The sequence below is a fragment of the Ptychodera flava genome, chromosome 2 (assembly GCF_041260155.1).
Source record: "Ptychodera flava strain L36383 chromosome 2, AS_Pfla_20210202, whole genome shotgun sequence".
NCBI classification, from domain to species: Eukaryota; Metazoa; Hemichordata; class Enteropneusta; family Ptychoderidae; genus Ptychodera; species Ptychodera flava.
In genome coordinates, this window is record NC_091929.1 from 42637099 (window position 1) to 42664425 (window position 27327).

Sequence of the window (27327 nt, forward strand, 5' to 3'; positions counted from 1 at the left end):
AAAAGTTTGCCATAAAAGAAGTCATGGGCACCTTTTTCTTGACTCTACTGTAAATGTTACTAAGGAATACTACTGTTATACTCCATGAATATTGCTGCTGTGCCATACTTAATTCTGCAATTCACATAGGCGATTGGATATGCTAGAATAATTTTAACCTACACTGGCTCCAAGTTTTATAATCTTTCTCAGTGATTTCAGGAACGTTATCACATGACAATAATATTATATGAAATCTATAAATCTTGGACAGGCTTTGTGTGTAGTAATATGACAACTTGTAAATATCTCTGAGGCCACCCTGAACACCAAGGGATTGCCTATAGCATTTCTTACCCACAGGCTGTAGTTAGTATCCTTGTGTAATGTTTGCAGATGACATCTTTCCAGATGGAGAAACACATACACCATAGTCATAACAACATCTCATGAATACCCACTTGAAGACTTACTGCACCTTATGAAACAAAGGAACTCTCACTGGACAGGAAACTTCCAGTTTGAATATTTGTCTGACAAACGGTAAATGATCTAACCAGAGGTAAACTGACAAAAATTACATATTCAGATGGTCTTGAGTTTCATGATGTTCATTGCTTCTAGTATTGCAGCTGATGAGATCAATAATATCTCCAGAGCCATATCTGACATGTACAGAAAATATGACAAGACGCCAGACTGACACTAAATACAAATAAAAAATTCTCTCTGACAAATGATAAAAGATCAGCACATCTGACGTGTTGTTAAGTCTACAAATAGTTGTCAGTACTGGTTTATGTAGCATTTGTAACACTAAATCAGAAATTAACATAAAGTACTAAAAAAAACTGTAACTTTATACAGACAGCCTTTTACGATATTGATGTTTTCTGGGTTTTTTTAAATTTGTTTTTTTTTTTTATAAATTGAATAAATGCTGTGTTTTTCTTCAATTTTCAATGATTTGAGCTGATTAGCAATGCAATACCATACAAGGTTCAGGTACTCATATATATTCTACGGATATCTCTGTCAATGTCATGATAACATGGGCTGATGTCATTCACTTGTCAGTTGTTAGTTTGTTTGGTTGTGGCATCATCTCAGTCCAGTAATGGTGACGATTCTGAAGCATCCACATTAACGTCATCTCACTGGCGCTCGATGTCCTTAGAATCATTGCCATTTACTAGGAAAAATCACCCACATTCATGATGAAAATGAGAACGTTATAAGTTGTAAAATACTGAAGTTTTGGCCATTATGCCGTCCGACAAGGTATGATTGAATATAAAGTTATGATACTGACAGTGCTGCATTGTACAAAACAGTTTTTTTAAAGGAGAAAGGTATTCCTATGCTCTTTTATGGTATACATTCACTTGAGTCCCAAATAAAGATGCATAGCAGCATAAAACTACTGACAAAAATAAAACATTCTAAAAGTATTTCCGAAAAATGTTTAGGCCAAAGAGGCAAATTTGTCTGCAACTTTTACTGGCTGATTCTTTGTATTCCATGTCCTGCATAGATGTCCAGTTTTCTTTTCCCGTCAGTGAAATAGTATGCAGTGTTTGCACATTCCTTTAAATGCAGTGCAGTCAGATATAAAATACATAATACATATCAAAGCCAAGATATGGACAAGTACTAAATGAAGTTAGTGTTTACCAACGAGCTATCTGGGTGAGAAGTATGAAGTCAAATGTTCAATTCACAATGGACACCATGACTATCATTTTCAAACAGATACTTGGCAATATAGCCAAATGTCTCGCAACCCCCCACAATAGTTATTCATTTCCTCATCCCTATCAAGTAGGTTATTTTTTACTTTTTTTATCTCATCAAACAGAAAAGTTCTACGTATGCCATCCCTTCTGTATGATGACTAAGCAACAAAAGAGAACTTGAATGATAGAAACACATTTTCGAAGTACTGGTTTAATTCCTTTATGTTCAATAAATATTTAACTTGAAATATTATTTTGTACTCACATTGGCCTTGAAGTAGCATCCCTTGTTCCAACGGCAACAGAGAAGCTGGCTGCATAGAATTCCATTGGTGAAGGCAACAACTCCCTCACATAAGGTCAGCATCATAATAAAAGCATAAACAGCTTGTTTTTTATGCTGCATAGAGTGACAAAATTCCAGTTTAAGGTCAATGCAAAATCAGATTTGGCTACTAGCATGACGATTAGAACCAGCAGAATTTTACTTTGCTGGCCACAGCATATGCATGCATGTCAAGCGCTTGAATTCAATTGACCAAATCCATAACAACGGATTGAAATCGTGACATTGTCAAAGACAATGTGGGTTAATAAAAGGAAGTCAAATCGTCTTAATGAAGATTGGATATCTTTTTTGGTGTACAAAATGACGGGGCTAATGGGGTTTTACAGACCTGTTAAACTTCTGTTCAAAGAAAATTGCTTCCGCCAGTATGGAAAGAATGTAATTATGCTAAAAAAGACTGCAGAAACTGAAAGTCATATTGCACATGGAAAACGGTTTCCTCGTTCACATGTGATGATCTGATCACTAATATCGATGAGTAAAACCAAGTTTTTTCTCAACCATATTCCATCAATTTCAGTCACATTTTTCCGTCTTGTTGGTTTGATCTGATCTCCACTCGTCATAAAATTTGGACTGATGTGCAGTATCTCTGAAGCTTTTAGCCAATCGCTTGACTGAAACTTATTGTTATTAAGGAGTTATTTGCATACAGACAATCAGGCTGAGACTAGCCCTAGTTTCAGACTCCTTTTAAGTGGCTGTAAAAATGACAATCTATTAGTGATCAGGTATAACCTTCCAAGTAACTACAAACTGCTAATATAATCTTGGTTTCAGTTAGACTTATTTTACTAATTTTGATGTTCATCAGTGTGATGCTGTCTATTTTTGTTAAATAGCTGTGCAAGACTTTATCTAGATTTTGTAGACAAAACTTATTCTCAAACGACTAGGCTGTTCACTTTTTTGCTAGTACAAAATCTGCTGCATTGCTATTTTCTCTGCACGTAAGTGACAAGGGTCAATTTGTTCTCTACACATCATAGAAAGAGGACAGACTACAATTTTAGAAATAAAAATTTTGGTTTGAAAGCCTGACAACATGTGGTGATCAGGTGGTTGCATTTCATCATGAGTTAATCTTCACTCCATGGAAATATGTTTGCAGATTGAGTTGTCCTCAAATAACAACGTACATATTTGAGCTTTGCTTTTTTTAAAGTAAACAGCAACCATGGTTTTGAATGAAGGATAGCAAAGGCATCGATTGAACAAAAAACCACAAGTATTCTATGACCTATCTTTTGAGCTTTCACCCAATTTATACACTTAATCAAATCTGACTGACAGACAGACAGTACATTTTTGAAGCCTTAAATTCCGCCTTAAATCCCTGGATGTAGTAAAGAAATGCTTTGTACAGCTATAATGTGGTTCACACATGTCTGTATATTTGGAGGGCAGATTTTATTCACTAGGTGATTTTCAAACGCACATCTTGGATCAATCGCATACTCTGTCCAATCATGCAATTGGGAAAAGCCATGTACATCGCGGAAGAAACGCTTAGAATGTCACATACCACTAGCTTGTCACGTTTTTGTAGACATGTTTCATCGTGAGTATTACGATCTTTGTCCCAACATATTTCACTGAACAGGTATCTCCAATCGTCTTCTGAATCCAAAGTAACTGATATTACTTTGGCAAATGTTACTGCACAAAATGTTGCCGATAAGAACGAAAACACGAGAGACGTCAAAGTCTGTCAACAACAAAAAAATGTACGTTAAGAAGGTCCTTTACAACATTTATTATGAAAATGTGTGAGATCATAAGTATTTGAAAATGTGGTATTAATACACATAAAATGATAAACTTGAGAATAAAGATACTGGTGAAAAATAATGTAAGCATGCTGACACATTCGGAAAATAAGAGTTTCTACGGTGATATGAGATGTTTTCTTGCTGTACGACTGCTATGAACCTGACTTACCCACTTACCACAATGGTTTGTCCTAAATAATCCATTTTGTCAGTGATAAAAGTAGACCTGTTTACCGGGAATCGGGGTGAGCAGGTGAAGTCTTGTTACTTGAACAAGTGTGGAGAGATTTAGATTTCATTTTCAAATTTATAGGACTGTTTTCAGAAAACTGGAAAAGTCCTGAAATAAATTTGATTGGACAGTAAAACGATGCAAAATGTATCGTTTAGTAGCATAGTAGATATCTAAACTCTTTGATGTGTATCTTCTTTTGTTGGTTCGATGTTAGTAGATATGAAAAAGAGCAGAACAGCTTTATAGCGCCTGTCCGTTTGTTAAAAAGTGAAGATGAGAACTACCATGACAGGAGTTGATTCTTACCATTTGATCTGTCTTTTTCATTGCAGACACTATACCAATCAACCCTGTTATGATCACCTGTAACAATACAACACGCAAAGATACATTATCTAATTTATTAAAGATGCATTAGGTTGTCTGAACTGCGCGCAAAGGCTTTCCGGGACCCATACAAACAAGGTGAACACTGCATCCAACATACATTGGCAGTTTATGACAGTAAAAATGTTTGTCAAAATACAATATGATTCAAATGTTGACCTGATGCTTCTAGATATCGCCTTTGCAAATGCAGTTCCAATAACCTCTTCTTTTTAAGTGTGGCTTTCTGAACACAAAGACTTACATGTCCTTGTTTATCACTGCATACAATGTGGATACATGGGTTTGAAACTACATCATTTACAAGACAGAGAAAGATGAAAGCCTGTCAGATTTCTGAGTTATACAGTGGGTTTCAAGTTCTTGCCCATTTCTGTGTTAGACAAAAAGAATTTATGTACAATATAGATGATTAGCCTAGGTATCACCACACATTTTAAATCATCCACCTATTGATTCGCTACAGTAAACCAGCATAGGCCAACTCTGTCTGGACAGATAGCTAAGCAGTTTATTGCACTTTCTCTACAGTGTTAGTAACAACTACAGCTGAAAGTTGGGGGATGTGTGCTGAAGCTAAAATCGTCACACACATAGAGTTGTGGAATCGAATTGAAACCCGCTGTGAGATTGATCCTTGACAAGTAATAATTCACTTTAAAAACTGCACTTCATATTGATGCTGGTCCGATTATTTTCTAGGCAAACTTACAGTCTGTGACGTTGACCCAGGCTGTGTTCATGTCTAACAAAGTTATTCATTTATTGTTTGATAATTTGTTACCATCTTGTTTAACTCCTAATTTACTACAAAATCGAGTTTTCAAGCAAAAGTCTTTCTTCACTCCCTCATAATATCACATGTCTCACTCACTGGAGCCCCTCTAAAGATGCAATGCACTATCACTATCAACTACTTAGACTGCACCCCCTGGCACTTTGCTTTTCTCAGCGGCAGTTACTGTGTGGCCAAGTTACTGGTGCACCTTGCAAATACTTCATGTGTTATGGCACTCTATAAGCCGAGCAAGTTTTGAGAAACAATTTTTGTTACTAAAATAGTAAAAATTGCCGACAAAATACAAACTTTAAGATTTCATCGTAATTTCAATGTGTCACATGAAGATAATTCCTGGAAAATTGTATACCAGTTTCAAAGCTATCGTACAAGAGGTTTATTAGAAAACATGATTGGAACTAATGTGGGATAATTGGATGGTGAAGTAAGGTCATTTTAACCTGCGCACATTTAAGCTTATCTACTTTTCTTTATAAGTTGCACACTTGCTTTTATGAGCAATTTGTTATATTCCAACATTCTGCTGTATGGCACCTAACACTTTTGTCCCCATCGAGCGACCTAGCAGCCGATAGAGATCCGCTGTATTATGTAGAGACTAACTTTTTGTGACACGTGTGTTGATGAAGAAGGTTGAAATCTTTGAAAGCTTACTTCAGGATGGCCTGACAAACAATGGCAAAACTAGCTGGAAAATTCGGAACATATCACGTTAAGATAAATCTTTTGAATTTTTGTTGCCCGCATTCAACTCCCACTGCTTATGAAGTAGTACTAAAATCCATCAAAAGATGAATTGCATATTAAATGGTTTGTTCCATAATTCGTCATCCCACCACGCCCAAAATGCTCGCTGGGACCCACTTATGAAATACTCACCAACACTCCGCCATACGTTGGTACACAAAGGTGGTCAAAGTAGTAACAGTCATTATTGATTGCCACAATCCCTGCGTAGATTAAAATACCTCCCAATAGAATTTGAATGAAGGCAATCATGACCAATGTTGATGATTTAACAGGAGGCTTTGCATTTTTGTCTTTAGGAAGATTGTCATCAAGGGGCACTTTATCCATCTGGTCTCAATGTTGTCTCACTATCGATTTACCTTTGCCAACGAAACGTCTGTCTGAAGAGAGAAAATGGGTTGTGACTAAATTACACCCTGAGATATGTTGGGAAGTCTTTCAGATGACGTAAAAATTTACCTTTGGGGTTTTTACGATTAAAACACTCCATATGCATTTTCGGTACTACAGCTGACATTGGTGTTGGCGTAAGTGTCTCAATAATCAAGTCGAAACATGAAAAGATAAGGTTTATTAAAAAAAACAAAAAAAAATTAGAATCAATCCTACAGCTGACATTGGTGTTGGCGTAAGTGTCTCAATAATCAAGTCGAAACATGAAAAGATAAGGTTTATTAAAAAACAAAAAACAAAAATTAGAATCAATCCTACAGCTGACATTGGTGTTGGCGTTTAATCTCAATAATCAAGTGGAAATTTAAACACACAGTCAAGTTCTTCAACATTGTCTTACAAGGCGGATTTGTGATGACGCATCCTTAATATGCAAAAATAATGTTTTTCAAACGTTTAAACGAGATTTTGGAAATTAATCTTTCAGGAATGGTGAAGATGGTACCTTGATATCATCGATGTTCTGTAGGAAACTACTAATTCAATAAAGTGATGGATACAACCGAATGGCAACGATAATATAAATGACATTTATTTGATTATTTCTATTGGCAGCAGCAAATTAGCGTGTTTATTGTCATATGGCTTGCATTGATTTGTGGCTAAGCTACACCCTAAAGCGAATACTTGACAGCGATACTTGTTCAAGTAAATATTTTGATTTCTAAAAACTGAAAATAACGTTTCTGCCAGGATTTTTAATCATCTTGCTTTTGTTAATGTGATCTTGTAACATTTTATATAAAGCCATTTCAGTTACGCCAATGCTTCAAATTTGCCTTCAAATTTGCCTTCAAGGACAGATGGAGCAAATATCCTCAAAATTTGAGCCAGGGATGCTATATTGCTATACATTAAAATAATATACCTTTTGCATACGGTTACAATATCTAAACACTTGTTTTAGATTTTAGCCACATTTTATTCTCTCCCATGGTTAGGTATGCCTAAGGGGATGTTCAGATAAGCTCATGATTTGAAGTTTTTGGCTTCAGCAATTTTCTGAGAACTCATGGAATACCTACTCGATTCGTAGAGATTAATCTCTTTCATACTGATGGTCATTAGGGAAAAAATGAAAGGATACCTTTCATATTTGTAATCTGTCACTTTTTCTCAAGGATAAACAGAACAGATTAATTTGAAAGAATAAATATTTTGTAAACGTTCATTTTTTTACAAAATATTGTAAGCAAAATTTAAGTGTTTAATTTGGACAAAGGGGAGAGTACTTTCTTCCATGATCCTTCTCATTGAGTGTTACATTTCATTTGTTCCCTATAAGTTTAGGGTATAAACGGTGAACTTTGCAAATGCCAAAATCTTTTAAGAATATGGTGCACCTGAAAGAAAAATAGAAAACACTTGCATATCAGCATGCAGATATGTTTGTATGCTCTATAATTGGAACTTGCTCATAGCAGTTGGCGATTCAAACAAGACTAGGCTAAGGCAAATAAACACAAAAATTCAATTTCTGTCAGAAGTGAATGTGTATACCCATAATCGTGTTATGATGTAGATCGGTTGCCAGTGTACCCTGATCAGCAGAACAGCTTATCGAACTAGTTCAACACCCCCACCACCAAAGCAAACACACATTTTGACTCTGATCAGCAAACATTTGCGAGGATTTCAAAGTAACTTTGGCCCTTAACCTTTATTTTTGCACCAGTAAACTACGCGGTGCTCAAAGGATCCACATTACTAGATAAGGGTCAACAAAGTGGCCCTGGGATCTTTCATTATTTAGTTGGGGGAGGTGTCCTTGCTATCACATAATATTACTTTTTGCTCATATCCATAACATGATAATGTCACTGTAAATTGGCATAGTGGTCTCATTGGGCATGTCATAAAGATAAGCCAAAGCTAGATGTGAGGAAGCAGCTGACCTAAAAGCTTGCAGCACAGACGTGTTATAGTGTTAAGTTCTCAATCAAGTGAATAAAAGTTTTCTGATTCACATCAGGGGTATTTTGGAAATTAAATGAGAGTCCATTTATGACTGTATGATAACTGCACATTTAGCGGACTTGCTGAGAGGGTTTGTATGTTGATTCGGGTTCATTTAACCACTTGTTAACAGATAGGTTCCAACTAACTAGGGTCAGACACTTGTTGACCAAAGGTAAGGGTCAACTTATCTAACTCATATCCTTCTGACCAGGAATCGCTATAATTTTCGCATAGTACCTTTGAATTTCGAGTGTCTTAACAGTCAAGTGCAATAACTCGAATAGCTATACAATGGAATGATTACTGCCCACCCCCTGTTGACTGTTACAAGTACAAATATAAACAAAGGTACTTCCATACAAACGTAGAGGTCATCTTGCTCCATGCCAATGTTTGAGCATGTACCTCAGAAAGAACTAAAATCAGAACACTTTGTCATGTCAATACAGTCCTCCAGGCTGGAACCGTGTTTTTAGTACACCCTTCAGAAAAGATATCTCACAGGTGAAACATGAACTCACCTTCTATGTCTACAAACAACCCAAACCTCAACAGTCAACAGAGAAGCTCTGGTTGAGCTATGGATTAAGGTTGGCTTATTTGTTGAACATTAACATTCCAAATGTAAATACGTACCTAATTTTGGTGATGTTTATCAATAACTGTAGATCTGCCACAAAGGTACAAATATCTGTGCAAATTGTAGGCCAAGGCAACACATCACAATATGTACTGTCCGTGACGTGTTCGGATAGTGAGTTGATTTTCTTGACGTGGACACACATCGGTATCACATGATGTGCACGTGATATCGATTGAACAAGTACACACAATCATCCATCCAGACTTCAATCACATATTATTTTTGTTGATGAAGGCAAAGAGACCGGTTTTCCCACAATTATTAACAAAGTACAACATTGTGTGCTAAATATGCAAAGTCCACTAAATTTGTTGCTGCATCTCTCATAAGGAAGTGTTTGAATCAGTCACTGCCGAAAATGGCGTGATGTATATGTAGTAGCAAATGCTGCTGTATAGATCAAAAGTAGGCTTTACTCAGAATTAGCAGAGTATAGCATATTTCTTACCTTTAGGTCTTAAGGGGGCGCTGCACACAACACAGCCTGTTTTGCTTAAAATTACTTAGTTTGCAAATATAAATTCCATTTTATTTGTTAACCCAAGATTAAAATATTGGTTTGGTTCACCGTTTAGCTTATAAAGTTGCATGATAAAGAAGTGTTTATTTTATGCAAATGTATGCAAATCACCCCCGATTCCCTGGCTTCTCTTTTTTAGGTCTAACAATCACCCAACCCAATAACGAGTCATCATTGTTTGAAACAGTGAATAGCTAATATACCAAGAATTGTTCTCTAGAATTCCACCACCTGCTGTGATAATGTTTATGTAGAGTTTCATGTCACCCAGGTTATTGATGAAAAGCCATAACTGAATACTAATTAATAATGAGAATTCCTACATGTACATGGATCAATTACACAAGGAATCGCACTACATTTTGAAGAAGAACAACGAAATGAACTTAATACACTTCTTACCTTTTTTCAATTCTTGACCCTGTTATAAGTTTCAGGTTTCACTACTGGTCAGTTAATGGTAAACTTAATATGACACTAACAATGCTTTGGTGTTGAAGTAGTTGTTATCACTGATCATACTGTTAGAAGTTTCAGGTTTCACTACTGGTCAGTTAATGGTAAACTTAATATGACACTAACAATGCTTTGAAGTAGTTGTTATCATTGATCATAGAAGTTTCAGGTTTCACTACTGGTCAGTTAATGGTAAACTTAAGGTAGAGACACACGTTAGATGATACTTATTTAAACTCGCTTTTTCTCAATAAATTTCACTTTTAGACCCCACAAATTATATATTTCTGTTAGCCCTATATCTCAACATTATGAAAAATATGTTTATTTTCCGAAATCACAGTGTTTGTGACCATTTCTCTCAAAAATATGCGTTTTTGAGTTTTTTCACTTAAAAAAATTAGGAATTACAGGACTATGGCGACTTGAGATCTTTTAACAGATATCAACAATGGAGTAGTCTGGGGAAAAAACCGTGTCCCAGATTTTTTCTATTCCCTTTTGTTTCAGCGCAATAAGGTGTGAAAGTTACAACTCTGGGTTTTTGAATAAATTACCGGGTTTCGTTCACTTCAGCAAGAATTTCTCTTGTTCTATCAATTTTACCGAAAATCTGGGACACCGTTTTTTCCCCAGACTACTCCATTGTTGATTTCTGTTAAAAGATTCAAGTCGCCATAGTCCTGTAACACCTAATTTTTTTTAAGTAAAAAAACTCAAAAACGCATATTTTTGAGAGAAATGGTCACAACACTGTGATTTCGGAAAATAAACAATTTTTCATAATGTTGAGATATAGGGCTAACAGAAAATATATAATTTGTGGGGTCTAAAAGTGAAATTTATTGTGAAAAAGTGAGTTTAAAATAAGTATCATCTAACGTGTGTCTCTACCTTAATATGACACTAACAATGCTTTGGTGTTGAAGTAGTTGTTATCACTGATCATACTGTTAGAAGTTTCAGGTTTCACTACTGGTCAGTTAATGGTAAACTTAATATGACACTAACAATGCTTTGGTGTTGAAGTAGTTGTTATCACTGATCATACTGTTAGAAGTTTCAGGTTTCACTACTGGTCAGTTAATGGTAAACTTAATATGACACTAACAATGCTTTGGGGTTGAAGTAGTTGTTATCACTGATCATAGAATCACCTTAAAGTACCTTCAAGGCCTTCCAGCTGCAACTTTGAAGGTGTCAAATAAATGCCGTTTTTCTCGCTTTAGTCTAAGATTGTGATGGTTTGAATTGACCTCTTCTGTTGTTACATAAATGTGTTGAAGAAATTACATATGTGCTAACATGCATGAAGTAATTATCAATTTTGTTATGTTTTATGAGAATGACGACAGAATATTGTGTAACAGGCTAATCATTTCCTGTTGGGCGTGTGGTATGTTAGTATTCATATATGCAAATTATGTCAATGGATATTGTCAAAGTATGCAAATCTGATGATAACCATCCATTTAGGGAGTTATTCATCATGTACCTAGGATCACGCCCAAGATATGGTGAATAAGGTAAGTAAATGAAAATATCTGTACATCATTAACTTTCTTTCAAACAATGACCCTCTATAAAGCACATAAAGGGTAACAATAGAAATACAAGCAGATTAAACACATACTTATCCTTTATTTTATTCATATATCTTATAATTATCAAAATTACATCTACATGATAAGCATTTGAAGTACTGATTTCGGATTTATTGACAGGAAATTGTCATTAATTGATAAACAATGAAACAAACTCATCCAATTACTCTCTGTTGATGGATTGACAGAAATTTCTCAAAGAAACTGATCTGCAGATTTGTGTCGGAAAACTACAATGGTCATCAAAGAGTATGTTAGCACGAATAAATTCAATGTTATGAATGAAGTGATCTATCTTTGTTTGCTGCAATAAATTGCATTTATTGGTAAGTGTACACTACATCAAATCTATTCTGTTTGTAACTTTTCCTGCATTGGTTTACAGGCTGTCAACAACTAAGAAAGTAAGTAAATCATACAGTGTATTTGCAGTCATCTACCATTGAGAACAATAAAATTATCATCATGCTTCATATTTGCGTTTTAAACTGCAGAGAATGTTACGGCCTTATATGAAAATTACCAATTTGACAAATATCACAAATGTAAAATGTATAACAGTGCTCTTATTGAGAAAATGACATAAATTGTGTGCATTCAGATATTAGTGCAACACATAACACTGCTGGATAATGTACTCAAGCATATTTTCCGGCTAACCACATTTGATGACAAACTCACTGCACTATCCTCTTCCTCATTTTTCTCCAAAAGCATATCTTTCCAGAAATACCATACATGTAACTGTCACTTGGCAAAATATCAATTGAAGTACATGAATGACATGCAGGGAAAGAATGATACTGGCAGCACAACAATTTTTTGTCACAAAATGTCCGATAAAAGCCAAAGGCACCTTTTTCTTGACTACACTGTAAATGCTTGAAAGGAATACTACTAGAATACTCCATTAACATTGCTACTGTACCATACTTAATTGTACAATTCACACTAGTGATTTTTAATTTGCTAAAATATTGTTTAACCTACACTGTCTCCAAATTTGATTTTTCTCAATTATTTCAGGAAAATTATCACATGACAATAATATTGTATTCACCTGGACAGACTTTCTCTGTTGTAATATGACAACTTGTGAATATCTCTGAGGCCGCCCTGAACACAAAGGGATTGCCTGAATCATTTGTTATCCACAGGGTGTCGATTATATTCTAATTTCCCGTGTCATAATGTTTGCATATGATATCTTTCCAGATGCAGAAACACATAGACCACAGTCACAGCCACATCTTATGAATATCCACTTTAAAACTTACTGTCCCTTATGAAACAAGTCATCGTTGATGACACAGTCCCCTTTTGTTAATGGGTACTTTGATTACAAGTCCTCAGAGAGGATAGAGTCCTCTTCATTAATTAGGTCTGTGATTAAAATACTTTGATACAGATGGCACTCAATGGCCAAGAATGAGTTCCATGGTGATGAAAACATAAAACCAATGTAGGCCACCATCCTAAAGGTCATTAAATGAGTCAAGTAGGAATTAATCAACAGGATGTTGCAAAACATTTTTACATCCTATCATAACACTGATAGATTATCGCTGGTACCATATTTTATAAAGTTTCATGCAGTGCTTCTGGACATTCACCCTAAAAACAAAAGTTCATCCTGTAAATGCAAATTTGCAATTAATTTAAATTATTGGATTGTATCACAAAACAAAACGACGTGCATAAAATCGGTTGAGATACTTCTGAGTTATGGCTCTGTACATGAAAAAATTGTAACAAAATGGCCGCACAGCAGCCATATTGGATCATATCACAAGACAAATTGACGTGCATATCTATGACATTGGTCAATGTCCTTGTACCAACTTTGAATAAAATCGGTTGAAACATGTCTGAGTTATGGCTCTGTACATGAAAAAATCGTAATAAAATGGCCGCCTGGCGGCCATATTGGATCTATCACAAAACAAAGCAACGTGCATACATGTATGTATGACATATGAAGTAATCTTTTACCAAGTTTCAATGAAATCGCTCCAGGCATCTTTGACGGACGGACGCACGGACATGACCAAACGTATAAGTCCCCTGGACGGTGTCCGTGGGGACTAACAAAGGAACACTCAAAGGAACAGGAAACATCCAGTTTGAATATTTGTCTGATGAAAGGTAAATGATCTAACAAGAGGTAAAAAGACAGAAATTACATGTTCAGATGGCTCTAGAGTTTCATGGTGTACATTGCTTCCAGTATTTAGCTGATGAAGATCAATGATACCTGGCGAGCCACATCTGACATGTACAGAAAGTATGACAGGGCAGCAGAATAATATTAATCAAACAATAATAAAAATGTTCTCTGACAAATAATAAAGGATCAACACACCTGACTTGTACTTAAAACTACAGTTAGTTGTCAGTACTGGCCTACGTAATACTTGTAACACTAAATCAGAAACAAAGTAAACTGTAAATCATAAAGCCTTTTACAATATTGATGTTTGTTATTTTATAACTGGAGTAAATACAGCATCTTTTACAATTTTAATTTTTTTGTGCTGATTAACAATGCTAAACCATGCAAGGTTCAGGTACTCATATATTCTCTGGATATCTTTGTCAACGTCATGACAACATGGGCTGATGTCAAAACACTTGTCAGTTGTTTGTTAGTTTAGTCTTGGCATATCATCTTAGTCCAGTAATGGTGACGATTCTGATGCATCCATATCAACGTCGTCTCTCTGGCTCTCGATGTCCTTAGAATCATTGCCATTCACTGTGGACAAATCACATACATTCATTGATGAAAATGAGAACGTTATACTCTGCAGTCGTACAGTACAGACCTAAGGGCCATGATGCTATCTGACAAGGTGTGTTGAAAAATAAACTGATGACACTAAAAGTTATCGATTTGCTATTGTCCAAAAATCAGTTTTGAAATTAGAAAGTCGTTCAACACAATTTCATGTACTGCGTTTGATGCCTCAAAACAGCAAGAAATAAACTTTCCACAGTGAACTTTAGGCCTGAATTTGAACCCCTATTGGTATATAAAGGTAGTTCAAGTATGAAACCAGAAAGTCAGGCCTGAAAGAATTAATCAATTTTCTTTTATAATCAACAATAAAAATCAGGGGTCACTGTGCAAATTTTGATATTAACGAAACAGGCTCCCTACATTTAGTGATATTTGAAATTCAAAATGGCCGCCATTTTCCTGAGAAATTTAAATTTTTGGTTTGTACAAAGTCAATAAAGTGAAAAGTTCATTCACTCTGCAGGCTTTCAACTGTATGCACAAAGGCAATTGATAAGTGACGTATTGTAACAATTTAACGATTCAAAAAACCATCAGCAAGATGAACTCCACTATATTAAAACTAAAACATAGTGATCTTTTTCACAGACAACTGAGTTAAAATCTCATGAAGTTTTCTTTGGGCTTAAGAAAAAAGTTAAAGATAGTCACATAAGCATCCTTTTTTAAGTGAATGCAGGTATTTGTCTTTTCATTGGCTAATTTAAAATGTCACTGATTAAAACTTTTCCCTTTACTTAATATATTTACAATTGTAATGGAAATCAAAAAATGCTAAAAAGCATGCAGCTAATTCAAAATGTTTTACAGGATCCAATGAATATTACCCTGAAGAACTAAATAGTGGGAAATTAAAGAAGGCTGAAAAAAATTGAAATGGTTACTGTAATAGAAATTATTCTGATGGAATACAAACCCCTCGGTCTAACATCTTCACACTAAAGAAATTGATGCAAAACTTGCCAATTTCCTAAAATATTCAGGTATGTGAACTAAAAGATGACCCCTGATTAAAGAGTTCATGATACTAAATTCTGGTTACCTTTGGTTGTGTTGGTTGGAATCATTGCAACTATGGCATTGCCTTTTTCAGCCGGTACAGTCTTCAAAGGAATTGGCAAAGTTGTACCATCTGCTTGTCCAAGATAGATGTACATCTGGGATTGAACACAAAATACACATTTATATTTCTATCCAAAAATGTTGTTAGATCACTTGTGAGGTGAGTTGCACAATGCTGTTGGCATGAATTCTCATTACCTTAACTAGCTTTTGTCTTGTGCTAGGGGGCAAACAACATGCCATTGAATTGCATTGTGGGTAAAAAGTTGACTTCTCACCACGGAATAGTTTGAAATAGTGATCTGATGAATATTTCTAACACAAATGTAATTGCTGTCATGGCAAAAAGTTCTGTTTGTTCATGAATATAACTGAAAACATTTCTCTTTTCACCTTGTAGATATTTCTGGTATTAAATTCCTGTATAACCTAAAACTTTAATTTTGTTTCTGTAATCTTGTGTGTCTTACCTGTAGAAATCTGCCATAATTGAAAATCTGATTGACAGCCTGGGACTTTTTTGATTCACTTAGGTGGCACAATCATATTTAAGGTCATGAGAAGTAACAAGCAACTGTAACAGAAATTACATGAGCAAACTGCCTACCATACCTGTGGGGGCTGGCAGCATGGTATAGCTGATTTCCAAAATCCCTTCCAACATGATTGCATGCTGGAAGTCTGTAGAAGAACATAAGATTATCATCAGTACAGTACATCCTCCTAAACCCTTTTACGGTAAACGTTTACTTGAGTCCCCAATAATGGTGCATTGCATCATAAAACATTTATTTTAAGGCCACAGAGGTAAATTTGCTTGCAACTTTTATGGGATGATTGTTTGTACTCCATGTCCTACATAGATACCCACTTTTCTTTTCCTGTTAGTGAACCAGTATGGAGTGTTATGACATTCCCTGTGAATGCAGTACAATGAGGTACCAAATACATACTGCACATCAAAGCCATGATATGGACAAGTACAAAATGAAGTAAGTTTCGCTATGGAAGAGCGATCTGGATTAGAAGTACAATGCAAGTCAAATGTTCAATTCACAATGGACACTGTGACTGTCAAGTGAGTTTTAAACAGACTCTTGACAACATAGCCAAATGTACATCTCACAAAGCCCCACAATGGTTATTCATTTCCTCATCCCCATCAAGCAGGCTACTTTTCACTTTTCTATCTCATCAAAGAGTAACCTATCCTACACATGCAACCAGGGACATAATTCCTAAAATAACTGACATCGCTCCTGTTTGACTAATAGGCAACAAAGGCAAACTTTAATGACAGAAACACATTTTGGAAGTACTGGTTAGTTCCTTTATGTTTAGTGAATATTTAAATCAAAATATTTGTACTCACATTGGCCTGGATGCAGCATCCCTGGTTCCCACGGCAACAGAGAATCCTGCTGCAGAGAATTCCATTGATGAAGGCGACAACTCCCTCGCATATAGCCATCATCAGAATGAAAGTATCAACAGCTTGTTTTTTATGCTGCATAGAGTGAAAAAAAGACCAGTGTAAAGTCAATGCAAAATCAGGAGTGGCAACTAGCATGAACATTAGAGCCAACCAGTGTTCTAACTAAGGCTTATTTGCGCACTATTTGCAAAGTGTCTCCAACTGCCCTCCCAGTGGAATTTCTAGTTTAATGCAACTTTACTTTCAGTCATTTCGATCAGTTTTAGTTTTGGTAACAATAAATATAAACAATGGGACGGAATGCGATATCAGTGCTGATTTTCCCTTTTGACTTTTAGTGCTTGTTGTTGGTGCAGTAGCTACCAACACACGGTATGCATACACCCTCAGAGTACGCAGTGACTACGTAACCAAATTTAACTCGATAAATGATGATGTATACAGAAGACGCAACATGGCTGCCTCTGAGGTCTCCGTGCCTTTGGTCACCAAAGTCTAAGTTGCGCATCCACTCCACACCTGAGGGAACACTGGAGCCAACAGAATTTTATTTATGGTATGAATAAATTTGACTTGCAACTCAAATATGGCCACAGCGTATGCCTCAATGTTACGAGCCTAAATTCAATTGACCAAATCCATAACACAGGATCGAAATAATGACATTTTCAAAGACAATATGGCTTTATAACAGGAATTCAAATCATCTCCCTGAAGATGGGATATTTTTGTTGGAAAGCAGTAAGACAGCTGATTGGGCTTTACAGGCCTGTTAAATTTCTGTTCAAGAAAAATTTTTGCTACAATTTTGATAAAAAACTGTGGCCATTGAAATGTGATGTCTGGTTGCTTCAAAATAATACGAAAAAATGCAGAAAAATTCATAAAAATTGGTAAAATGTTGCACTAAAATTTTTTGCGGGAAAACTTACAGCACTCAAAGGGCTAATCAAATCTGTATAACAGGCAAAACATTACCTTCATGATGGGGTAATATCCCTGGATGTAGCAAACGAATGCGTTGTGCAAATATAATATGGTTAAAAGATGTCAGCATATATGTAGGGTAGATTTTATTCACTAGGTGATATTAAAATACTCATCATGGATCAGAATTATCCTCTTTCCAATCACGCAATTGAGAGAAGCGATATACACCAAAGGAGAAAAGACTTACATACCATTGGCTTGTTACGTTCATTTAGACAAGTTTCATTGTAGGCATCACGATCTCTGTCCCAACATTTGTCTCTGTACATGTAGCGGTAATTATCTTCGTAATCCAAAGCAACTGCCATTACTATTACCAATGCTACTGCACAAAATGTTGCCGATAAGAACGAAAACACCAATGACGTCAGAGTCTGTGAAAAATGGAAAATAAATGTACATAAAGAGGGTCCTTTACTATGAATAATGTGTGATATTATTGAAATTTGAATATATGGTTAAAATACACATGAAATTATGAAACGTGAGAATAAACATAACTGATGGAAAGTGGTGTAAGCATGCTGACACATTCTGAAAATAACGGGCTCTACAGTGATGTAACAAGTTTTCATGCGGCAAGACTGTCCTGAACATGACTTCACCCTTTCATCACAATGGTTTGGCCTCAACAACCCACTACCCATTGTTATCAATGATAACTGTGGACCTGTTTACAGGGAAACTGGGTGAGCAGGTGAAGTTTTGTCACACTGAACAATAGTGTGGGGAGATTTAGATTTCACATTTTCAATAGAGCCTTTACATGACTTTTTATGGAAAACTGGAAAAGTCCTGAAATTAATTTGATTAGCCAGTAAACTGATACAAAACATATCGTTTAGCAGCATTTTACAGTGGTTTACACTAAACCGGTGGCAATAGACGTACATGTAAAGTCCAAATTGAGGAGTTGCCAACACTGTCAGGTGTAACTATTGCCTAGCAGTAATACCTGTGGATCACAAAGAAATCAACTCTCCGAAAGTTGAAACATTGTCTTGAAGGAGGTCAGACACACTGGTAATCAAAACAACACAAACAGATTCGCACAAACAATCCTTTGCAAAACTATGAATTCTGAGTGGTATATGTATATGGGACGATGTGTGGTGTTGTTTTGATTATGCATGAAAATGTCGGCAACTCCTCAATTTAGACAGTTTGTCTAGTTCCCGTGTTGCCACGCATTCCGTATAAACAAGTGTAGATATCTGAACGCTATGATAAATATCTTGTTTGTTGGTTCGATGTTGGTAGGAATGGAAAAGAGCAGAAACGACGTTATAGCTCCTGTCCATTTATGGGAATGTGAAGCTGAAAACTACTAGACGTGAGTTGAGTCTTACCATTTGATCTGTCTTTTTCAATGCAGACACTATACCAATCAACCCTGTTATGATCACCTGTAACATAATATTCAAAGGTACATTAAAGAAAGGGGTTTTCTGAACTGTACTCTAAGGTTGTCTGGGACACCTACAGCCAATGTAATCACTGTGAAGAACTTCAAAGTAATTTTCTAAATTTTCACTTGAATTTAAGCTGCAAAATGGCATTTCGGACGGTGTTCAAATTTTGGAATTTTCAAAATACTCAGACTGCCACGCAAGAATACATGAAAATTCATGTAATTAACAGAATTTCTACAGATGACTTTTTCAGAAAGAGCAATGTTTAAGAAGTTCCAAGGAGCCCTGTGTAACTTACCAACACTCCAGCATATATTGGCATCCCGATGTAAGCAAAGAAACACTCAAGGTTTATTGCCACAATACCCGTGAAGATCAGAATGCCACCAAACAGAATTTGAAGGAAAGCAAACACAACAAGCGTTGATGATTTAACTCGTGGCTCCATTTTTCTGTCTCTTGTGAGGGTGTCGTCAAAGGACACTTTATCCATCTTGTCAGAATTTCTTCTCAAACAGGCTTTTGTTTTTCACTGAAATATTTATCTGTAGAAAATGTAAATTGGGTATAACATTTACGAAAGATATTTCTCACATCAAGTGCTGTGTAATAGTGGACAAAGAAGTTAAAATATTAATATTACATCTTACAAAGAATGTCATTTGAAATGTCTAGTATTTTCAGGTATCTATGACCCCTTATAAACAGGAAGTGAGACTTAATCTGAGAATCTCACTTTGAAGAAGATACTAAATGCGGCCTTATTTGCAATTATATCTGAGACTGTCACTCATTACAGTAAACAGCAAAGTGCTCTGTGAAACGCTCTAGTCCATCAAATCTGGTAAACAGTGGCATCTTAGTGCTCAAGACATGACCCAAGATGACATGAGTACTAGTTCCACAGAAACATGGTGTGCCACCCCTGCAGTGCTGTTTGTGTGATTTTATCTCGTACATGAAAAATGCTTTGAAAAGTTCATTATCCTCAATGGAATCCAAATGCATGATGTAATGATATAACATTGCTTCACTTATGATATTGAAACTGATTTATGACACTGCTAAGACCAATGAGAAGGTTTATTTCCTTGCTAGCTACAAAGTTCCATACTAGTCTTGTGGTGATATACCTTCACGGACTGTCACTTTTTATTTAACCCTTATTCTGCCAAGTTCATAAATCCTCATTAGGTCAATTGGTTAAAACCAAGGAAGTATAACATTTCCCATACCTTGCATCTTAACAAAATTCCAGCATAATTTGAACAAACCTGACTACGGTGACACCTAGCTTATATTACCTGCATAAAATATCATTTCAAACTAATTAAAAGGGTGCTTTCAGATAAAATTCTTCAACCTAAAACACAAAGAATGCCCCACAACTACAAATATGCAAATTCTACCATGATTTTAACAAATCTGACTGTGATCTCCCTCAGGCTAGCAATCTACAATGTACATACATGATTTTTGCTCATACATATGCCAAGCCAAGTGGGTGAAAGTATGAATATGTTTTGCTCAATACTGCACTTTAACCCTTTACCTGCCAGACACAATCACTTCCCCATCCACCAAGTCAGTAAAAAGCGGTATCGAGCCAAAACCATATGTATTTTCACCCACTTGGCTTGGTATGTTGTAGCAGCTTTAGTCTGTAAAAATCATGTTTACAGTATTTCTGTGTTCAGGGACCTAATATCTTTGTTAAAATGCATCATATGGAACATGTTTTGCGTCACTTGTTTTAACCAACTTGACCTGATGCTGAAATATGAACTTGGCAGGAAAAAGTTAAGTGACTTGGCAAATAGAAAGTGAGAAAGTGTTAGGCATGGCAGGATATGGAGGATGTGGTTACCAGCTAGCATTCCATAATTACCAGTTATAGGTAAACAACTTGTTTGACCTTTGACCTTTGACCTAATCACTATTGTCACTTTTTCCAATGAACATGCATTGCTGGAAAGAAATAAGGTTAAGTTTATTGGTAATCATATGCTTGATATTTATAAGTCACTCTGACATTTCAAGAATGTTATTTTGATGGAGGATAAATGTGTCAATTTGCATAAACATACTCCATTTGTCCTTTTTCAGTTTGTAAATTGTTTCCTCTTGTCAGTCTTTATCTGGGTAGCTTCCTTTCTTTCGGGATGTGTACCTGATGGCTACTGTCTTTTGAGGTAGTTGATCATACAGACCTGTTTGGATTATAATCTGTTATAATTATTATAATATTATTCCCTTGAAGCTGGCCGTCTGAAAACCAGGGTTTATATTCTCACCGAGAAGACCTGTGGAATATTTGGAAGCTCATGCAAGTTTCAAAATTCAAGCCTTAGAGCTCAAAACGCCATCATCCCAAATAACAGCATTGTCCATGTATTTAATTCTACTATAATGATGTTATAAATTGTGTCACATGTATTTGTTTGCCTGTATAAGAGCTGTTGGAGGAACATTAGTGTATTAATTGAGTGAAATAATCATCTCAAGGATGCCAAATATGATAATTTTCACACCAGCAGTCTTACATCTTCAACCAAATACCCTCAATGCCTGTACCTCTAATTACAGAGATAGAGGCCATAATAAATCAAAGTAACTTTAACTTTGATATGTTTTACTAATTTGTTTGTTAAATTGTTCTACTCCCAAAGGAAGTTGCAATACACTATGTTGAGCTTGTCAAATCAGCCTGCACATGTGTAGATGGTCATTGATCGCCAGCGAATTTTGGTATGGACAAAAATTCAAATACAAATGCTAAAAAGTACTTTTTTGACAAATAGAGGCTGACTAGACAAGCCAAATAGTGGGTGTTTCAACAAACTTTGGCTTAAAGAACATAAACTTGCAATTGACAAACAAAACAGAAAATTAATATGCATGAAAAAGAAAAAAATCAATCATTATTTTGTCTGAAATATAGTAACGGAGGTGTACTAGCAGGGTTTCTGATACAGCCTCCAGCCCAAATATTATTTTATATTACACTGTGCAAATGCAAGAAATATTCAAGATACAATGACAAGAAGCTGGGTCGGCAGGCACGCCGCCCTGGAAGATATCCTATATTGCATTGCTGTAAGGCCAACGCCTAAACCGGAAATAGGCTCATTGGCGTCAAGACACCAAGGCGAGCGGATCGGCTTCGCTCATCCAATCTTGCCGCATACGGCAAGCAATTGCGATAATGACGAATGCCTTATTTCCAAAAATCAGTAAATGACATGCTTTATCCATCCCCACTTCAGTATGACACGTTCCCTAGTCAGTAAATGACAATGGGGCCGGGGTACCCCAGGCCTCTCACAAGTATCAGATTGTTCACAGTCCCGTGGATTGTTGTAGCGAAGCCAGCAGTTTTTCTCACAGAAACAAGTTGCATAATGTACTCAGTAAAACGTTGTCAGGTACATGTAACATGAAAAGTGACTGAGGTCGAAGTGACTAAGGCACCGGGATTGATTTGACCACAAACAACGACAAGAGGGTGTGAATTACTTGGGTCGAAACGGACATGGGTCGAGGTGACCTGCTGCCCCGGCCCCAAGCTGCAGGCCTAGCGGCCTGGCTATGTTTACATAAGGCGTCCACATTTTAGAAAATCGCTAAAAGTAGGCAGAAAGAAAGCAGGCAGAAAGAAAGCCCCCATTACGTGAAAACGATAGGGGTGGGATGACAGTTTGACACATTTCGTACCATTAAGAGTCGAATGATACTACATTGACCGGGTTGACCATATGACTTTCATCGAAAAACGTCCGGGGGAAAAGTGAATACATTGGATGTTTGACCAAACTTTACAAAGCATCAATTTTTCGATCAAAAAATCCATGCGTAGAACTAATGAAAATTCGTAAAAAAATACCGCTGCCTTGTACATAAGGCAATAAAATGTCGTAGACGTGAAAATGAGTTTACTAGAAAATACATAGTGGCTCTAAGGGGGAGACCCACATTGGCAGACACTTATCTTCAACCTGATTTTTCACCATTAAAATGAATCTTTAACCGGACATGTAGTATATGTTTGGATAGCTCGAGAATTGAAGATTACGAAAATTGTAAGAAAAATTGAAAACCTGTTTGCGTGTGTTTGTTTTGCTCAAAAATATGTGTTTTTGAGTTTTTTCACTTAAAAAAGTATAAGTACGAGAGGGTGATGGCCATTGGTAATCCGTTTACTGCAATCGATAGCAGAGTAAGGTGTGTAAAAAACTGTGTCTTGGATTTTTGATACTCCGCTTTGTTTTTGCACAATTAGCCTTGAAAGTGAGAAGTGGTGGATTCTGAATAAATTAACGGCTTTTGTCCACGTTTGTCAGGATATCTTTTGTTTTTGGAACATTATCGGAATTCTGAGACACGGTTTTGTAGAAACAGTCACTAACTACAACCTGTGCAAAGATAAGGCTGATCCGTCGACGTGGCACCAAGTTACACTCTCCAGAAGTTGCGATACATTGCCAAAAACGGAACGGAGTAAATGGCAGAAATGTACATGCGACCCTTGGAGTCGCACAAAGTCAGCTAAAATTCCGGTTCGCTCACATTTTCGGTGGAAATTCCCAGCCCATAATGAAGTACAGGACTTTTTACACAATTGTCTGAATTTGTGGTATGAATGAAATGATACATGACGTGAAAATTGGAAGAAAATGAACACTGAAACGGCCAGTTCGCGGCGTAAGCGTTAGGCTTTATTTACACAACTGTCATTCCGAGCTAAATCTGGGGATAATCTTCTTGCTAAATACAAACTAGCGTATTAACTGTGCACTGTAGTGTACCAGTTAAAATTTGATTATAAAGCGAAGAAATGGCTGGCTGCGTATATACTTCGTAAAAGTATGTGATTTTGCATGCCAAGTCCGATGACATTGTGTTTTCCTCTCTTTTGGTTGCACAATCGTCACCGCGTTTTCAGCTTCCTGCCCGGAGAGAGACAAGTGACAATGAATTTACAATGTGGTACATACCGACAAAGACGAAGTTCATTCAGACGCCGTGTTCGTGCGTACGTTAGCTCACCGTCCCGGACGATGGTTAGCTTTTACGTTCCGTACTGCATGTTGAAGTACGACCACAGTCTGCCTTGAAAATGGCATGGAGCTAAAACGGACAGCTACATGAACGCGGTTTCCGACCTCAGAAGTAGCAGTTCCGGGCTAACTTTATGTTGTGCCAGGTTAGAACCCATCTTTAGGCTAAACTAAATATAACACCTGACAATATCTGGTGTCTTAAACGATTTCCTAATAGTAAGAAAAAAAGTTGGCGAAAAACTGAAATAAATCGATTCTGACACGAAACTTGAACAATTCTAAAAGCGACTTGTTTTGGCTTCGCAAGTACAATGGAGGCGAGTACCTAAAACAGATGTGAATCTGTGACCACGCTGATATTAATTTTAAACTGAATGCGTCATTCTAAAAACACGACGGTCGAATTTTGTACAAGTACAGTAATAAAATGCGTGAACTTTAGTCAAACAGTTGAATATTGCGTTGGCTGATATGTGGAAACGAGCATAAGTCGTTCTACGGTGGCGACTGTCCGTTGAACTACTATAATAACGACGATAGACAGACCATGCAGCAGCACGCTGCTTTTCAGCGTGATTGAGTTTATCCACAGGAAAAAGTAGTTGCTGATTCGAAAAAAGCACGTTCATGGTTGTTTAATTTTTTCAAGTTCATGGAAATACTTCTATCATTTCCCATTTTTGTTTCTTTAAATTTACCGCATAAGTTTATAATTACCAAATAACAATTCAATCGCAATGATTTTAAAGCTATACTGAAATGAATTTGTGCTGCGAAATATCGCCTACTTTTCAATCGAGATTGATTTCGACCCTGGACTTCGACTCACTTCATGAAAAGTCCGCCAATAACAGTTGATCACGGTTTTGTGGAGGGACCGTGAGTTGATCGAGATAAATTATATATGCCCTATGATTAGCTCTGGTACAGATTGAAAAACAAATGCTAGGTCAACATTGTGTTTACATTGTACATCATGGCATCATTCTAATGTAATATAGCAAAACTGTACGTGCGTTACCCGCATCACGTTCCCTCTGTGCCCGCATAGAATTTACAAAACAATAAGCTCACGTTTCCAAACCGGGCAGAGCAGACACCGGCGCTTTCCAAGTATTGGCATGTTTCTAATTTGTACTGAGAGGAATGTTGCTCGCCCAGCTGTCGAAACAAAAAGACGTCGCAACCATTTTCACAAAAATAGATAGAAAACTTGTGGTGACGTACAGGAACGTAATCTTCATTGCATGCTTTACGTGTAAACCGTAACCACGGTCCCTCTGAGGGACTGTGCCATAACGTAAGCGGTAACAGTTTGGGTTGACGGACTTCACTGGGCATTTGCAGACGTAAAAAATCATCTGACATTTTTATCATGATCAGTCGCAATTAGTTCGGAGCGGGATCAATTTTGAATGTCGGACTTCATTAGGTGCAGACAAACATGTAAACTGTTATCAGAAAAAGACGTAATTTTTGGATTTTCGGAGTAGCCTAGTTTGATTGGGGCGGGATCAGTTTTGAATGTCAGACTATACTTTGCATTGAGTCCACGTCATTTGTTAGCGGACACAAATGTACGTTTTGGTTTTCGGCGGCGATTAATTTTGAATGCTGGACTTTATTTGGCAAACATGTAAAGACAAAGACCTACTATTTGGATTTTGGCAGTTATTTGTTTTGTACGGGAACAGTTTTATTAAATATGAGGTAAAATAACGTAAACTACAACGAGCAGCCTCTCAATTGTGCGCAAGATGTATCACCAGTTTTTGTTCGAAGCTCTTAGCGTTATGCATTACAGTCCTCGCTTGCGACCATCAAGTTTCCAATTTACACCTTTTCAACGCATCGGAAACTGGAGTTTTAAGCTTGACTGTAACTCTGACAATTTCAACTTTTCTCTAATTCTCGGCCATATGCTTGATATTTTGCTTTTGTGGGCCATGCTTTTACAATCGACGGCTACCTCCAGCATGTTCAGTAGCCACGACATACTTAGAGCCTAGCGGCCTGGCTATGTTTACATAAGGCGTCCACGTTTTAGAAAATCGCTAAAAGTAGGCAGAAAGAAAGCCCCCATTACGTGAAAACGATAGGGGTGGGATGACAGTTTGACACATTTCGTACCATTAAGAGTCGAATGATACTACATTGATCGGGTTGACCACATGACTTTCATCGAAAATCGTCCGGGGAAAAGTGAATACATTGGATGTTCGACCAAACTATACAAAGCATCAATTTTTCGATCAAAAAATTCATGCGTAGAACTAATGAAAATTCGTAAAAAAATACCACAGCCTTGTACATCAGGCAATAAAATGTCGTAGACGTGAAAATGAGTTTACTAGAAAATACATAATGGCTCTTAAAATTAGTTTGAAAATTTAGCATCTTTACCGCGGTATCGCCAGATGGCCGTCATTTTTGAAGCGAAGATGAAGTGGTTGATTCTGGGATATCTTCCAGGGCGGCGTGGTCGGCAGGTAAGCTTTACATCCGGGTAAATCGCTTTCCTTTTGTTAGGTGCTGATCATGCTGAATTTTACAATGCATTTTGACCATTGAGAGAGATCATAGTAGTTAATTTATATAATAGTAACACGCTAGACTCTGAAGAGAGGCCACGATGCGGTCAAGTTCATGCTTAGAGCCCTCGGACCAAATTCTGTAGCGTAGTGAAATCTTACCTTTGCTTCTGTATAAGACCAAGTTGTATTTCTGCACTGCAGCCCTTTCAGAGTTTCAGTCCGAGCTAAAGAACTTAGATGGTCTGTTGTTGTGTTAAAATACCGCAAGTCGCTCCGGATAGTTCAGCTTGTTATGTATTTGCACCAATCAATAATGCTGATGTGTCACACGGATCTGTACCAGGAACAAATTCATGTAATGTACATAGACACGTCTCATAAACAAGATGACG

The 27327-nt window shown here is 36.7% G+C and overlaps 1 protein-coding gene across 3 annotated transcripts; it reads right to left on the reverse strand.

The window, feature by feature from the left end:
* Window positions 1-879: 879 nt before the first annotated feature.
* On the reverse strand, window positions 880-27325 carry LOC139121406 (uncharacterized). 3 transcript variants are annotated; one of them, XM_070686256.1, is made up of 9 exons: window positions 27095-27295; window positions 21552-21644; window positions 19640-19886; window positions 19279-19335; window positions 18121-18303; window positions 16877-17011; window positions 16117-16185; window positions 15485-15599; window positions 11660-14397 (listed from the first exon to the last, which is right to left on the reverse strand). In XM_070686256.1, the coding sequence occupies exons 3-9, from the start codon at window positions 19832-19834 to the stop codon at window positions 14312-14314; spliced, it is 840 nt and encodes a 279-aa protein (XP_070542357.1). In that variant the 5' UTR covers window positions 19835-19886; window positions 21552-21644; window positions 27095-27295; the 3' UTR covers window positions 11660-14311. The 3 variants fall into 3 exon arrangements, with proteins under 3 accessions (XP_070542367.1, XP_070542357.1, XP_070542347.1); XM_070686266.1 differs by lacking the exons at window positions 11660-14397; window positions 21552-21644 and adding an exon at window positions 880-1171 and having other exon boundaries at window positions 27095-27303; XM_070686246.1 differs by lacking the exon at window positions 21552-21644 and having other exon boundaries at window positions 27095-27325.
* Between the last annotated feature and the right edge of the window lie 2 nt (window positions 27326-27327).

Excerpts from the sequence above, each read along its gene's own strand:
- LOC139121406 (XM_070686246.1), bottom strand. The coding sequence starts at position 19,834 with ATGGATAAAGTGTCCTTTGACGACACCCTCACAAGAGACAGAAAAATG. Across the intron at positions 17,012-18,120 it reads ATGAACGTAACAAGCCAATG|CATAAAAAACAAGCTGTTGA; the intron begins GTATGTAAGTCT and ends CACTCTATGCAG. Across the intron at positions 16,186-16,876 it reads GATGCTGCATCCAGGCCAAT|ACTTCCAGCATGCAATCATG; the intron begins GTGAGTACAAAT and ends GTTCTTCTACAG.